Source organism: Bison bison, unplaced genomic scaffold (assembly GCF_000754665.1).
Source record: "Bison bison bison isolate TAMUID 2011002044 unplaced genomic scaffold, Bison_UMD1.0 scf7180017864098, whole genome shotgun sequence".
NCBI lineage: Eukaryota > Metazoa > Chordata > Mammalia > Artiodactyla > Bovidae > Bison > Bison bison.
In genome coordinates, this window is record NW_011494670.1 from 4989719 (window position 1) to 5006208 (window position 16490).

General features: G+C 38.5%; 1 protein-coding gene across 1 annotated transcript in view; it reads right to left on the reverse strand.

The window, feature by feature from the left end:
* Positions 1 to 16490, reverse strand: part of MYH15 (myosin, heavy chain 15) — a 159302-nt gene that overhangs the window by 104711 nt on the left and 38101 nt on the right. Inside the window, exons 12-14 of the mRNA XM_010838558.1 lie at positions 9040 to 9158; positions 3715 to 3864; positions 2957 to 3127 (exon numbers count right to left, since the gene is read on the reverse strand). Coding sequence (XP_010836860.1) covers positions 2957 to 3127; positions 3715 to 3864; positions 9040 to 9158 — 440 coding nt within the window. The remainder of the gene's footprint in view (positions 1 to 2956; positions 3128 to 3714; positions 3865 to 9039; positions 9159 to 16490) is intronic.

The window sequence follows — 16490 nt, forward strand, 5'->3', positions numbered from 1 at the left end:
GCATGCAGTGTCCTCCTCCCCAGTCTGTGAGTATATGTGACTATTAAGATGCTGTAGATCTCATCTGTCTACTGCCAGGTGTCTTGTGGTCAGCCATTCCCATAGCCCTAGGAGAAGAATCCCTCCCTCACCACTGGGGTAACAAGGAAATGATCAAAACAAGTAGCTGCTAAATACAGTTACTTGTTAAAAGTTGAAAACTAGTAAAAGTTTTGGTCTTTAGACATCTTGCTAATTATATCCTTAGTTCCTTGAGTGCCAGGATGATGCCTCTGGTTTGTATTTCTCCCAACACTTAGTAGAGTAGGTCCAGAGGTGACTAAAATCTAGGTCCTCAGCAAAGGAATTAATTGATAGGTGAACACTAAGACTTAGGGTTTGAGCTTTGGCATGGGCTGCTTTACTGTGGGCAATGGTGAGGCAGAAAGTAAAAGTTGTGAGCAAAAAGACACAATGCAATATGTTTGAAGAAAATAGTCATATGCATTCAAGGGTTAACTAACTAGATATTAACATGATTCATTTTATAACAAAAATATCAGAATTAGCATATCTAAAGAACTCTACTAGGGAAGTGGCAACACTCATTGCCAAGATGCTACCAGAATTCAAAATTATTTTAGAAACTTCTATGGGATATCTGACATCTTTGACTATTGGCACATGGAAATGGCCTATAGTCTGACTGGGGATTATTACATAGAAACAATCATGAGTTATTTAGCTAAGTTAGACAAATTATGTGAAAAATAGGTAATACAGTTAGGATTCAAAAACAGTTAAGATGATTGGTATTGAAGTCAATTTTCTCCTGAAGACAGTAAAAATCTAACAATTTATCCTAATCCCCATCCTGTGAGGGACTTTTTCCAAGATGGCTGAATTAAAAGAAGGATGTAGCTTTTCAAGGTGACTCCACTGCAGGAGCAACAGTTTCTAAATGTATAATTTTGGATGTATTTGTTTAAAAAAATAAAAATAATCTCTTTACCAATACCTATGTAAAATCATAAATATATAATCATATGTTAATATTTAATATGTAGATTACTTATGTTCAAGTTCTAAACAAACTAGAATAATTCAAGTAATGAGGTAAGTGTAAGTTAATCCTATAATAGATCTGTTCACTGCATTTATATAAGGAGGTTACTGTATGCTTGAAGACCAAATTAACAAAGTTGGCATGAAAATGTGTTTTTTAGCTTGATATAAACTTTTTTATAAGTATAAAAACTCAAAACTTACATGTATAAAAACTTTTTCCTTATAAACACACAGATGCATTCTATATTTTATATGTAGTGATGTATTTTAGTTCCTTCGAACTTTGAAAAGTTCTCATGATGCAGTCTGTTTCAAGGAGGGAGTTTGATCATTAATATTTACTAAAAATTTCCTTCATGTAGACTGAACAAACACAATGATCTTTTCAAAATATAGAATCATTTCAAGAAAGGTTTTAGTATTCCACATTTGCCTGACCTGAACCTTTGAAATAACTCACAGGAAACCAAACACTTATCTTTTCCTTTTATCATTTACTCATTTTTCCCTTGTTTTATCATATCACTAGAAAGTACAATAGGAAATTATATCAATGTTGCTGGTGTCTTACTTAGAATAAGTTTGATTGTCATAAATAAGATAATAGGCTTCAGATCAACTACAAATCTGTAACACTCACAGACATATCAGGAGTTGAATAATGTCTGCATCCCAACTTCCTGCCTGAATACAGTGTTTTATCATATTTAGAGTAAGTAGATTTTATAGGTGACAACTGCCCAAAGTTAAAGCTGTCCCTTGAAGGAGCTCCAGTTCTCTTGTTTCATTTCTAATTAGAAAACTGTAACTCTAATAAGGCCATCAAACATTTCCCAGATCATGGGCGAGTCATTATTATCATTACTTTTAGTCAACTCACGAGTTGGTTCATTATCATCATTTTTTGAATCAGCCTGTCCCCTCCCTAGGAAGTTCACTGGTTATAAAATAAATAAAATCAATGTGATGTCCACTCCTGTTAAGAATAATGGCTATTTTCAAAGATGATTTAGTTTCATCTAAAGATCTAACATGTAAAATGGATGGGACAGTGATTGATAAAATCTGGGCCCCACAAAAGACAGTGAGAGTTTAGTCATCCTCACCCCTTTCTGAACAGGGTTGCTGAGAATCAAATGTGAGAGCAAAGCATAGTTGTCCAGACCAGTGTGCAGAATTCACTGCAATCCACAACTATTGCAAAAGATAAGGCCACATAGCTGGTCACACCCCATCATGCTTGCTCCCTTGGACAAAGCCACAGAAAAACCATATTGAATTCCCCTGGCAAATCTGGTTAATCTTTTCTAGAGCACATGGAAAGATTTCAGAGTGTAGGAACATCACTGAATTTGGAAACCATACACTGCAGCTAATTTACTAATAAACCATGAAGTATTGTCATAAATTACTTAAACTAACTGGTACTTGTCCAATTAAATGAACAAACTACATCCTGCAAGGTAGTGGCCTTGAGGATTTATGGTGGTTGTTTGTTTGCATGCTAATTTGCCAAATTTCGTTAAGCTGCTCTGGGTCTACTCATTCACCTTATGTTAATCAGCCAAGCCCTACAGTGTTCATGTTTTCAGCTCTGTGTTTTTCCAGTCAAGAGCGTGACCATTTTTAATCTCAACAAGCTTCCTCACGCATTAACAGTGGAGGCCATGCGTAAGCAGTAAATGTGTAGCGACAGTGTGAGTTAGAGATGATGGAGTAGGTAACAGATGTGGGAGTTTAGTTAGGATGCCACAGGGCTGCACAGAAAAACCATTAAGAGAATATGTGCAGAGCTCTTCTACCCTATTTCCCATCCCCTTGACAGAGCCAGGGTCCTGACACGGATCAACACAGCAAGCAGGGCCAATTCTTCTTAAACAAAAATGGATGGGGGAGAAACATGCCTCACCTTCTCAACAAGATCCACACAGGCTTGCAAATCCAGACCAAAGTCGATGGACACCCAGTCAATGCCTTCTCTCCTATATTCCTCTTGCTCCAAAACCAACGTATGCTGATTGAAGAACTGTTGTAACTTTTCATTGGTAAAATTAATGCAAAGTTGTTCAAGACTGTTATACTTCAAGGTTGTGATTAGAAATAAAATTGAGAAAATAGTAATTATTGGAGGTGATGGATATGTTAATTAACTTAATTGTATTGATTATTTCACAATGTATATGTGCACTGAATCAAGTTGTTCTGCTTAAATATATATTTTTAATTGTCAAACATACTTCAGTTAAAAAAATAAAATAGAAGTTCACTTGGAAAATGTAAAGAGAAAACCACAACCACTATCATATGTTGGCAAATAAACCCAATAAGTAAAAATTGCTCAATTATATTCTTAACCTCCTTCATACATATCTGCAAATTAAGATTATGATAGGAAATTAACATTTAATGATATTACAATTCAAAATCATAAAAGATGTCTTAATTTACCTTTATTTAAGGCTGAATTAATTTCTTAGCACTATTAATTATAATGATTTTTATTGTCATTTGTTAATATTAATAATAGCTTTTTCCAACCAAAGTAGCTGTTTAAGTTTGCACAGAATGATTCTCATCATGCTCTGACTACATCTTCTGACATTCAATTCACATAGTCTAATTCTCTTGTAAATATACATCAACTTCACTTTTACCAGATATACTTACATCAAGCATCTCAAAACCAGTGATGTCAAGAATGCCAATGAAGAATTGTCTTGACAGCTTGGCATCCAGGACCCTGTTGATACGTGCCACCAGCCACTTAAACATTCTCTCATAGATTGACTTAGACAAGGCACCAACAGCATAGGTCACCTGAAAACCACATCAAAAGTCGTCCTTTGCCTGACAACAGTGTTCATTTTGATCCTGGGCATTCTCTAAAACCAGCATACATTTATCTGCTTTCTGTGGTTATAGCTTTACGCTGAAGATAAGGAGAAAGGAAGAAAGAAGCAAGGACAGGAGTAAAGCGAGAAGGAAGGGAGGGAGGAGAAGGGAGGAGAGTTACTGGAAAGGAGGTGAGCTGCCTGGTGCCTCCCCACCTGACACTCCTGTGAGAGATTCATGTTCTTACCACTAAAGGACCAAACCTCCTGGGGTAGGGTGGCAACATGTTCTAAAACCTTGCTGTTCAGAGTGTGGTCCTAAGACCTGCAGCATCGGCATCACCTGAGAGCTTTTTAAAGATGCCAATGCCCAGCATCTCTTCCCAGACCAATGAATCAGAATTTGCACTCTGGCACAATCCCCTCTGACTCCCACACACCATAAAGTTTCAAAAATGCTGGTAGAGTAGGTTAGGAATATGGAATCTCCTAGCCCTTTCTTGCTGCTGCTAATAAATTGCATAACTTTTGGCAAGTGACCCAGTCTCTCTAGGGTACAGTGTCTTCCCCTGAGTTATGCTCTTGAAGATTCTTTCCAGCCTCAGCTTCCACCTATTTTATTAGTTCCCACGGCTGCCCTCAACTCTGCATAGGGAGAATGGCAATTTAGTGCATTGTTCTGACTCAGATTCCTGTACTATAAAACTGAGGCTACATTTCCCCTCCCTGGAGGTGTGGGTCAAAGGCACTCTCCTAACCTACTGGGGAGAGCTCCAACCTCTGCGCGTGATGCTGCTGTTTTGCGGATGTAGATCCTGCTGCCATGACTCGCAGGCGCCGCTGTCGCAGCAGCTTTCTGACAGACTTCAAGGAGGAGTGAATTTCAGCTGGACAGTCTCCAAGCCTGGCAGGGGAATGCGCTCCAACGACTTAACATTTAAAACAGGCCTATCACATCCATCCTTCGGCTGCCCAGGACAGTGCGCACAGCAGGAGCCAGTTGGTGTCTGGCGGTGATTTAGTTATGAGTCACCCACTCCCTGATCAGTTATCTTGAGTCATTTCCACAGTAATCCGTAATCCGGATGGCATCACAGTTTTTTATTATTGGCATCAAGAGCACACACGCACAAGTAAAGCACCGAGAATGATTTTTATCCTCCAGAGCATCGAGGAAATCACTCTCTGTCTACAGCAGTCACTTTGAAAGTTTAAAAAGAACGTGACTAACTTGCTCCCCACCTATTAATTCCCTAAATACTTGAGAAGTGGGAGTGAGAGAGAAACTGGCCGCAGCTGGGGAGTAGTGAAAAACAGGAAGAAAGCCTGAAATTGTAGCAGAGGTTAAACAGATTCATGACTGAGCTCTTTTTAAAATAACCTCATTATACAGAGTGAAGTAAGCCAGAAAGAAAAACACCAATACAGTATACTAACGCATATATATGGAATTTAGAAAGATGGTAACGATAACCCTGTATGCGAGACAGCAAAAGAGACACAGATGTATAGAACAGTCTTTTGGATTCTGTGGGAGACGGAGAGGGGGGATGACTGGGGATAATGGCATTGAAACATGTATAATATCATATGATAAATGAATCGCCAGTCCAGGTTCAATGCAGGATACAGGATGCTTGGAGCTGGTGCACTGGGATGACCCAGAGGGATGGTACGAGGAGGAAGGTGGGAGGGGGGGTTCAGGATGGGGAGCACGTGTATACCCATGGCAGATTCATGTTGATGTATGGCAAAACCAATACAATATTGTAAAGTAATTAGCCTCCAATTAAAATAAATAAATTTAAATTTTAAAAAATAAAATAAAATAACCTCAAAGACTTTGATTACTTGGGGGTCAATAGTATAGGATAGAAAAAACAAAACTGAAAAGAAGTGGAGTCAAATAGCTGTATTTTTAACCACCTTGATCCCTGCCTTCCTCATCTGCAAAATAATATTAAAATATGCTTGTCTCATGGTTGTTGGAAGAGATTTAATTAGACAGAAGATGCAAATATACATAGCACAGTATTTGGCACTTAGAGTCAACCTAATAAATGCTAGTTCCCCCTTTCCTATCCCTTCTCCACTTTTATCACTTCCTCATCCTTGATCCAGTCTTTACTATCCATGTTGCTTTGAGCAGTTAATCTAAGTTCACTGTTTTTAATAAAATGGAAGCATAAATAAGATCAACTTTGCAGACTTGCTGTTTGATTGAATGAACTATGCATACAAAGCACATAACACAGCATCCACACTGAGCATTGAAAAACTACTGATTATTATTATTGTTTGATCATTATTAATCTTTTTAAAGTAAAATAACTTATTTCTAATAAGCATAGTTAGAACTCTCCTAGAATTTTAAAATACTAGACCTAAAGAGCCTTGGTTCCTGGTAATCACGTATGCTGCTGCTGCTAAGTCGCTTCAGTCATGTCCAACTCTGTGTGACCCCACAGACGACAGCCTACCAGGCTCCCCCGTCCCTAGGATTCTCCAAGCAAGAACACTGGAGTGGGTTACCATTTCCTTCTCCAATGCATGAAAGTGAAAAGTGAAAGTAAAATCACTCAGTCGTGTCCGACTCTTAGCGATCCAATGGACTGCGCCCACCAGGCTCCTCTGTCCATGGGATTTTTCCAGGCAAGAGTACTGGAGTGGGGTGCCTTTGCCTTCTCTGGATAATCATGTATAGTGGCTCCCAATTCAAGATGGTACACGCTCCACTCAAGGGAAGGGGGCACTTTGGAACAGGATGGGCATTTTCCCATGATCAGTGACTGAGAGTGTTGCTGGCATTTAGCACCTGGGAGCAGGAATGCAAAACCTCCTTCAATGTGTGGGACACTCTCATACATGAAGAATTATCTCCTTTAGATGCCAATCATTGTTCCACCAAGACCCACAGAAGAATTTAACCTCTTCATGGGGTGCTCAGAGAGATGGAGTATTTGACCAAAGAGGCAGAATTAGATAGCATAAGAACTAGAACTAAGTTTTGTATAAAGTGTTAACACTGCAAGAATTTTTGCCATCTTTTGCAATTGTCATCAACAGAGCATATACATCTCTATTCTTAGCAGTGACAATTGTCTCTATAAAGTCGGTAAAATTCCTAAGAAAAGAAAAGCCTTACAGTGTGCTTTCTTACTCTGTCTTCAGGAGATGGAGGAAAAGAGAGTGCTTAAGCAAGAAGGTGGGTAGGGGAGGGGGGCATGGAGGATGAGGGTTTTCTTTCTTTTAATGTTGAATAATAATATATTAGCTTGCTTCACTGATTCCATTATAGTAGAGGCTGGTGTGGTAACTCAGTCCCCGAGAACACAATATTAAAGAGACGAAGGTTTGATTTCAGTCCTCCTATGGGCTCATTAGTTTTACACTGAGCAAGTCCTTGTTCTATAATCATAGCATGTCGTGCATGCATGTGGTGGTGAATGTCTTAAAAGGCAAGAAGCTGCCAGACATCTCCAGCCTCACTATGAAGAAATAGCTCAACTACTTGTCCCACTGAGCATGGCTTAATGTCAGTCAATATTTCATTTATTTTAACATCTATGGAGAACCTACCGCTTGCAGGGCACCGTGCTAGACGCTGGGGTACTAAGATGAATTAGACACAGTCCATGGCCTCAAGAGCTCAGGTCACCAGGGAGGACAAAAATGCGGGCAAATTGTTCCCATAGAGTTGATATTATGGTAGAGATAAGCTTATTTAGTTACAGAGTAAGCTGAACTAGGAAATTGGTTTTGATTAGTTGTTGAAATGTTTTAAATGACAGTCACACCAACTGTCTTTCTATAAACATATCAAAAGGAAGAGAGTTTATTGTTGTCAAAATAACTGTCTTCTGTCACAAAGTTGCACATTTGTCTATCTCATTTTCAGATTTGGGATGTATACAGAATAAGACAGTCTAAGTGTCACCTGAATACTATCTGGGTGTCCTTTGGAATGTTACTTATGTTCCCTAACCCTCGGTTTCCTCAACTGGAAAATACATAAGTATCCTTGCGGGTAAGGATACTTATACCTCTGAGTTTTGTTGTAGGAATGGAAGGAGATAATATGAATGCTTTTTACATGTTATATGTGATCAAACCACTTTCTCTTTCCAGAAAGACTACACTTCTCAGCCCCACAGTAGCTAAGGAGAGAATTTGACTAGTTTTCACCAATAGAATCTTACTAAACGTGATATCACTTCTAGCCCCAGGCAGTTAAAGTGTGTGTGCTTTCTTCACAAATCATTTTTCCCCTGTGCAGCAACACTGGAGGCCATGCGTTCCAGATGGCCTGAGGACAAAATTGAAGAAGGCGGTCTAATCTGTATTGGGCTTGGTGTGAGTAAGAAATAAATGCCCATTTTATTGTCACTAGGATTTTAATGTGTATGTTACTGTAGCAGGGCTTGTCTCATACTGGCACGTTGCAGATGTCAATTATTATTTTGAAATACACTATCATATTTAGATGGTCCCACTAGTTGGCTGTCCTGTGACTATTTACTGCACAGCCTCAGGATCAACACTTCTTAGAGCACTCATTATTCTATCATTAAAATATTCTCCTGGATACTGAACAAAACAAACCTATATGACCTTCCATCTCTCACTTTGGTTCTCATTTTTCCCCCTCTTTGAATGCTAACTTCAGCATATGTGCTGAAACCCTTTCTTAATGAATGCATCTGATAGCCTAAAAAGTTAATATTCCAAATAGGTGAATAGATTTCAATTTACCAATTTTATTCATATCAGAAACTGTATTTTTAAGAGCCTCTTAGCTAGACCACAAAGATGTTTATTATAAAATGTAAAGGACTTCCCTGAATCTGAAGAGACTTGTTGCTTAAGGGGAAACTGTCAAAATGGTATCTTTCAGACTAGAAAGATTCATTTTGATATATGGCAAAACCAATACAATATTGTAAAGTTAAAAAATAAAATAAAAAAAAGAAAGACTCTTAACACAAGAGCATTTACTGTAGTGTGCATCACAGATGAAAACAGAATACTCATCATAGTAATTCCTTTTCACTTTTTTATAGAAGCCCTTGTTACAGACATCAGAAGTTGAAAAATACACAAATAAAACCTGTGTACAATTAGTACAAGAGGATAGAATCATAATACTCTGGAAGTAACTTACCTGTTCTACATTTTGACTTCTAGTAACATATTCATTACCAACTTTGATTCTAGGATGGATCAAGCCCTTCACCAGCTCAGAGGAGTTAATGCCCATGAGGAAAGCAGCCTTGCCAGCATCTGGTCAGAAGAAAGGAAGGAAAAGAAGAAGAGAAGGAGGGAGGGAGAGAGGGAGAGAAAAAATAGTAAGAGAAAAGAGGGAGGAGGAGAGAAGAAGGAAAACATTGTTAAAATTCAATCTCCACGTGTGCCCAATAGACAACCCAGAAGATGGAAAGATGGTGTAGTTAGAATGATGTAGCAAGGTAAATTGTAGTTCTGAAATAAATTCACGGACCCTAAAGGATCCTAAAAGACTCTATTTCTTGTAAATGCAAATCAAAATCACAGTGAAATGCCACTACAGACTCACTAGAATGGCTATAATCAAAAGGACATGAGTGTTGGTGAAGAAGTGGAGAAACTGAAAACTTCAAACACTCCTAGAATGTAAAATGGTACAGCCACTGGAGGAAACTGTTTGGCAGCCACTCAGAAGTTAAACATAGTTACTGCAGGATCCAACAATTCCACCCGAGGTATATATCCAAGAGAAATAAAAACATATGTTCACACAAAATAGTTGTACACAAATGTTCCTAGCAGCATTACTCACAATGGTCAAAAAAAGGAAAAAACACAAATGTTCATCAACTGATAAATGGATAAACAAAATGCAGGATATTAATTCCACAGAACATTTTTTTAACTACAAAAAAGAATGAAGTATTGATGTATGCTGCAACATGATTGAGGGTTGAAAACATCATAGTAAGTGAAGAAGCCAGACACAAAAGCCATATATTATATGATTTTATTTATATGAACTGTCCAGGATAGGTAAATCTAGAGAGACAGAAAGTAGATTTGTAGTTGCCAGGGGCTAGGGGAAAAAGGAATGGGGAGTATCTACTTTTGTATACAAGATCTCTTTTTGGTAGTAATGACATGTTAGTCAAACCACCTTCTGATTATGCCCAAACTCACTGAACTGTATATTTTTAAAGAATAATTTTATAATATGAGAATTATAACCCAATTAAAAAAAATCCATTTCTTGATATTGGCCCTCTTCTTAAAAGAATTGTTCATCTGAAGAGCATGAAAGTCATATTTTCATTATTTGCCTATTTTCCCCTTCTACGTATATATTTGTAGCTCCTTTCAATGGAACCAGAACTTAGACCATATATTTGGGTAATTCAAGACCTATCAACAGAAGCCAGGACACTTGCCCAGTATCTCTCATACACTGCTCCTCTTCCTGTGAGTCTCTGCCCCACAGTGCCCTCTGCTGCCTAACAAGAAGACTTACAACCCACAGAATTATTCTTATATAGAGTGCTATTTTCATTTTCTAAGGAAAGAAATGAAGAATGAGTGTTATCAGAAGGAAAAGTAAATAAGCATGTATCACATCAGGTGTTAAAAAAATGACAATAACACGAAATAATGCCACAGGCGAGAAGCTATAAACACATTTTAAACTGCATGTTTTTTTCAGTTATCAAACAAAAGGAATATTTTACTCAGTTGAAACCTCTCTACTGTCTTCCATTTTAAGTGAATCCTGAGATATATATCTGATGTAGTCATTCCATAAAGTTAATGTCTTAGAATAGAAGGAAATGCAGTCTTTCCTTACTTCATTAAGAAGTACAAAATTTCCTGAGCAATGACCACAAATAAAGAATAAATTAAAAACAAAACACAATTAAATAGCTATATGTCATCTGTATTAACAATATCCATTTCCTTTTTGTGGGGCCTTTAAAGTTTTCACAAAGACTAGAAAAGCTTGAAATGTTTGATTTATTTATTAACTAAAGGAAATAGAAACCCACCACTCCAGTATTCTTGCCTAGAGAATCCCATGGACAGAGGAGCCTGGTCGGCTGTGGTCCATAGGGTCACAAAGAGTCAGACACAACTGAAGAGACTTAGCGTGCAAAGTCAATATATATTATACATTCTAGAAATGTATCTACAAATTCTACATCTACTCCTAATCAGTGATAATGGCCTAGGAACTCCATTGCTATGAAATCTTTCAAAATGCAAAGACAGACTGTTTGGGAAAATAAGTGGAAAAATCAAAAGTAGAGCAGACATTCCGATCCTATACTGAGATATTCTTGTTAAGAGCACCATGTTTGGAGACAAAAGCCTGATTATTTCAAGTTGAAAAGCCAAGGGGTCAGAATAAAAGACTTTTTGAGCCAAAGGAGAATTTAAAGAGCGTCTAACCCAAAATGAAAATATTTCAAAGGAAGGGAGAAATGTAATGTGCCTGATGAATCTGAGTGGAGCTGAACAGTAACCAATGATGTGAAAAATGAACAATTCCACAATATCTGTCCAGGAAAAATAGACAGGACTTCAGCTCTCTATGCTTTGGAAGCATTCAGATGGACAAGGTAGGTAATAATAGTCTCAATTTCACCAATCTTTTTCCAGTGTTAATGACAGTTCTTTGAGTCTATTTTCATCCATGAACAAAGGAAACCCAAATTCTCTGTAGTATCCCACCTTAAGCTCTAACAGAAATAGCCTTCAACGTTACAGAATTATTTCTCTCCCACTCCAGAGACATTCAAGGATCTGCAGAGAGTGTGCCTTGAATTTATCCCAAAGGCGTACATTAAACATCACATGTTATTCATCTTTTTTTAACAGAATATAACAGTGTCATGTTCCCCTCCTCAAAATTACTTCCTTTGCATTAAAAGTTTATAGTGCTACAACCTAGATGAAAATAGTTTAAATTGGTGAAAAAACGTCCTTCTAACATTCAGGAGATGCCATCGTGAAGACAGCACCGCCTGTAAACATGTTCATTGTGTGACCTGATATATTCCAGAAGAAGCTTTATAAAAATCCCACCAGAATAAACATCATTTTCTAGGACCTGGTAGATAAAACCATGAATTTTAACCAGGTTGTATTGTCTTACCTAGGAGAGGTTTAGCTAGAAGGGTTCTCATCACTGGTGTGGATCAGGATCAGAGTTCATAAAAGAACAAAGTACTTGCTCACTAGAGGAGGTTAGGGTTTAATTTTAGCATTTCACCAGTCGATTCTGATACACATGAGGGTACGAGGGTTGGAGAACAGTCCTCAACCTTGGCTGCACATTGGGATCACCTGGCAAGTTGTAACCACAAACCCTGATGCCTGAATCCACCCTCAGAGATTGATTTCCTTTGGTCTGGGTAAGGCCTGAGCTTCAGGAATAGAAAAGCTCCCCTGGTGATTCTAATGTGCAGCCAAGTCTGAGAAGTACTCTCTACAGAATGGTATCCAGATTTGGTAAGTATTATTAGAAGATGGAGAGAACAATTCTGATGGCACCTGAAAACAGATAAGGAAGTAGAGAAAAACAAAGGGACAATTCTATCCCAGTACAGTCTGATGTATAAATAACAAGATATAAAGACAGAAACAAAATCCAGTTTTCTCAAATTGCAATATGGGAATGTGAAAAAGGGTTTTGAAAATGACCTTCAATTCATCTTATATATAAGGTTATAATGTGGTTTCTGAGCTGTTCACCCTTTCTTAATTTATTGAACAGTTTCTGAGCACTTGCTATATGCAAGGCCTGGTACCAGATGCTATGGTAAGAGGACAGATAAACAAGACAAAAATCTTTGACATCAAGGAATTTATAACTCATGACAGTAAATAAAACAGGCAAAAATAGCAAGTCCATAAAACAACTGTCTATAAAGAGACAAATTATGAGTATCATCAAAGTTTGAAAGAGAGAGAAAGATCTCTTTTGGACTGCATAAACAGAGAAGATTTCAAGAAAGAAACAACATTTGGTCTGAGCCTTGAAGGATGAGGAGGGTTTTGATGGGCAAATATGGGAGAACAAGCATTTCTAAGACAGAGAACAACATGACTCAAAGACCCAGAGGCGGGCAGTGCAGTGATGGTCAAAGATGGCAGATTGGACCAAGAAGTTAGAAAGTGAGATAAACAGAAGAGCAGGTGACTTGTGGCCACAGGAGACATCTGATATCTCTGGAAGGTATTATTTAAATAATGGGGATATATTAAAGGGGCTTTTAGCAGAGAAATGGCAAATTAGAACAGCAAATTAATCAGCATGGCAAATTAATCAGAAAGATTAATTTTGTGGAAGTGTGGAAGGCAGACCAGAGGGAGGCAATTACAGAAAGTGAACCTACTGTGGGACAGTGGAGTGCAAGGGGCTGAAAAGTCTAAACTAGGAACAAGAAAGAGCAAAAGACTGAGAAACATGATGAAGATGTTTCTAGCCCGAGAAGCAGAGAGAAGGACAGCACTGTGAATATGAATAGAAGAGTCAACAGCGAGACATCACTTGAAGATGATACACTGAGTTTTTGCCATGCAGAGTTTAGGGTAGCAGGAGAACATGCAGTAGAAGGTTAGAAATGTGGGACTTGAGCTCAAGAAAGAGGCAAAGCTAAGAATGTCGCCTTTGGTTTGGGGCCCTTCCTCTTTTCTCTTTCTTCTCCATCTGTCCAACTCCTTCAACTACTTCCTAAATGGTTAACTGGAAGAAAATTACCAAGGCTTAATATATTAAGAGCCCTTAGAAATCAATAAGAAAAAATCTGTGCCTCAATTTTAAAAATGGGCTAATGATGGAAACAAAAATTAAAAAAAGAAACAATATAAATAGTTGATAACCTACACAAATGTTAGCTTTATTAATACATAAAAATAAAATAAAACCTGGCTAATTGACAAGTGGAAAACAACTGCTAATATTGATGAGTATAGTGAGACAGTCACTCAAATAGAAAAAAAAAACACAAAGGATATGTCCTATGATATTAACTGACTGTCCCTGAGTAAGTAGGATTCATTAACAAATAATTAATTACTACTATGGTAAGTGCTACTATAATACAGAGCCAGACATTGTATTAATGCCTGGAAATACAGCTGCTGCTACTGCTGCTAAGTCACTTCAGTCGTGTTCGACTCTGTGTGACCCCATAGACGGCAGCCCACCAGGCTCCCCCATCCCTGGGATTCTCAGGGCAAGAACACTGGAGTGGATAAAATACAGCAGTTCACACCTAATTAGACCACTGCTCTTTAGGAGTTCCTATCTGATGGAGACTGGGGAGTAAGACAGCCAATAAAAAGCAGCTATTATGAATGACACAAACAAAAATATTCAGAGTAAGGAGATAGAGAATGATAAGAAGGAGGTGGGGGTCGTCAGGGAAGAGTTTTCTGATAAGGTGACAGCCAAGATGGCACCTTGACAAAGTGAGGGAGTGAGCCATGAGGATACTAGGAAGAGTTCCAGAGAGAAGGAGGAGTTGGTGAAAAAGTCCTGCAATAGGATTGCTCGAATACTCCCAGAAAAGCCAAGAGATCAGCGGACTGAGCGAGAGGAGTGAGAGACTGGGGAAAGGGTAGGTGAGGGCTCTGCCCCTGACTCCACTGAGGTGGGTGGATCCACACCAAGCAGTTCTGTGACACCAGATGGAAGTCCTACAGTTCAGAACAATTCTGACACCAACTACCTGAGAAAGCATCAGATTCCACAGGTTGAGTGCAGTCCTATTAATACAAGACTGCTTCCTCCACTTCAAAAGCCAAATGAAAGTCCAGGTTGTTGCTTAGGCTACTGACCAACCAGCTATAGTTTGGAGGTTCCAACGACACCCTACTTGGGTTCAATTAATTTGCTAGATTTAATTTTCAAGGGATTAGATCTGACAGACAGAGTGCCTGAAGAACTATGGACAGAGGTTCGTGGCATTGCATAGGAGGCAGGGATCAAGACCATCCCCAAGAAAAAGAAATGCAAAAAGGCAAAATGATTGTGTGAGGAGGCCTTAAGAATAGCTATGAAAAGAAGACAAGTGAAAGGCAGAGAAGGAAAGAAAAGATATATCCATTTGAATGCAGAGTTCCAAAGAATAGCAAGGAGAGATAGAAAGCCTTCCTCAATGATCAGTGCAAAGAAATAAAGGAAAACAATAGAATGGGGAAGACTAGAGATCTCTTCAAGAAAATTAGAGATACAGGAGAACATTTCATGCAAAGATGGGCACAATAAAGGACAGAAATGGTAGGGATCTAACAGAAGCAGAAGATATTAGGAAGAGGTGGCAAGAATATATAGAAGAACTATACAAAAAAGATCTTCACAACCCACATAATCACGATGGTGTGATCACTCACCTAGAGCCAGACATCCTGGAATGTGAAGTCAAGTGGGCCTTAGGAAACATCACTACGAACAAAACTAGTGGAGGTGATAGCATTCCAGTTGAGCTATTTCAAATCCTAAAAGGTAATGCTGTGAAAGTGCTGCACTCAGTATACCAGCAAATTTGGAAAACTCAGCAGTGGCCACAGGACTGGAAAAGGTCAGTTTTCATTCCAATCCCAAAAGAAGGCAATGCCAAAGAATGTTCAAACTACTGCACAATTGCATTCATCTCACACACTAGTAAAGTAATGCTTAAAATTCTCCAAGCCAGGCTTCAACAGTATGTGAACAGTGAACTTCCAGATGTTCAAGCTGGATTTAGAAAAGGCAGAGGAACCAGATATTAAATTGCCAACATCTGTTGGATCATCAAAAAAGCAAGAGAGTTCCAGAAAAACATCTACTTCTGCTTTAATGACTATGCCAAAGCCCTTGGCTGTGTGGATCACAACAAACTGTGGAAAGTTCTGAAAGAGATGGGAATACCAGACCACCTGACCTGCCTCCTGAGAAATTTGTATGCAGGTCAAGAAGCCATAGTTAGAACTGGACATGGAACAACAGACTGGCTCCAAATAGGGAGAGGAGTATGTCAAGACTGTATATCGTCACCCTGCTTATTTAACATATGGAGAGTGCATCATGAGAAATGCTGGACTGGATGAAGCACAGGTTGGAGTCAAGATTGCCGAGAGAAATATCAATAACTGCAGATAAGCAAATGATACCACCCTTCTGGCAGAAAGCAGAAGAACTAAAGAGCCTCTTGATGAAAGTGAAAGAAGAGAGTGAAAAATTTTGCTTAAAACTCAACATTCAGAAAATTAAGATCATGGCATCTGGTTCCATCACTTCATGGCAAATAGATGGGGAAACAGTGGAAACAGTGACGGACTTCCCAAAATCACTGCAGATGGTGATTGCAGCCATGAAATTAAAAGACGCTTGCTCCTTGGAAGAAAAGTTATGAACAACCTAGACAGCATATTAAAATGCAGAGACATTACTTTGCCAACAAAGGTCCATCTAGTAAAGGCTATGGTTTTTCCAGTAGTCATGTATGGATGTAAGAGTTGGACTATAAAGAAAGCTGAGTGCCAAAGAATTGATGCTTTTGAACTGTGGTGTTGGAGAAGACTCTTGAGAGTCCCTTGGACTGCAAGGAGATCCAACCAGTCCATCCT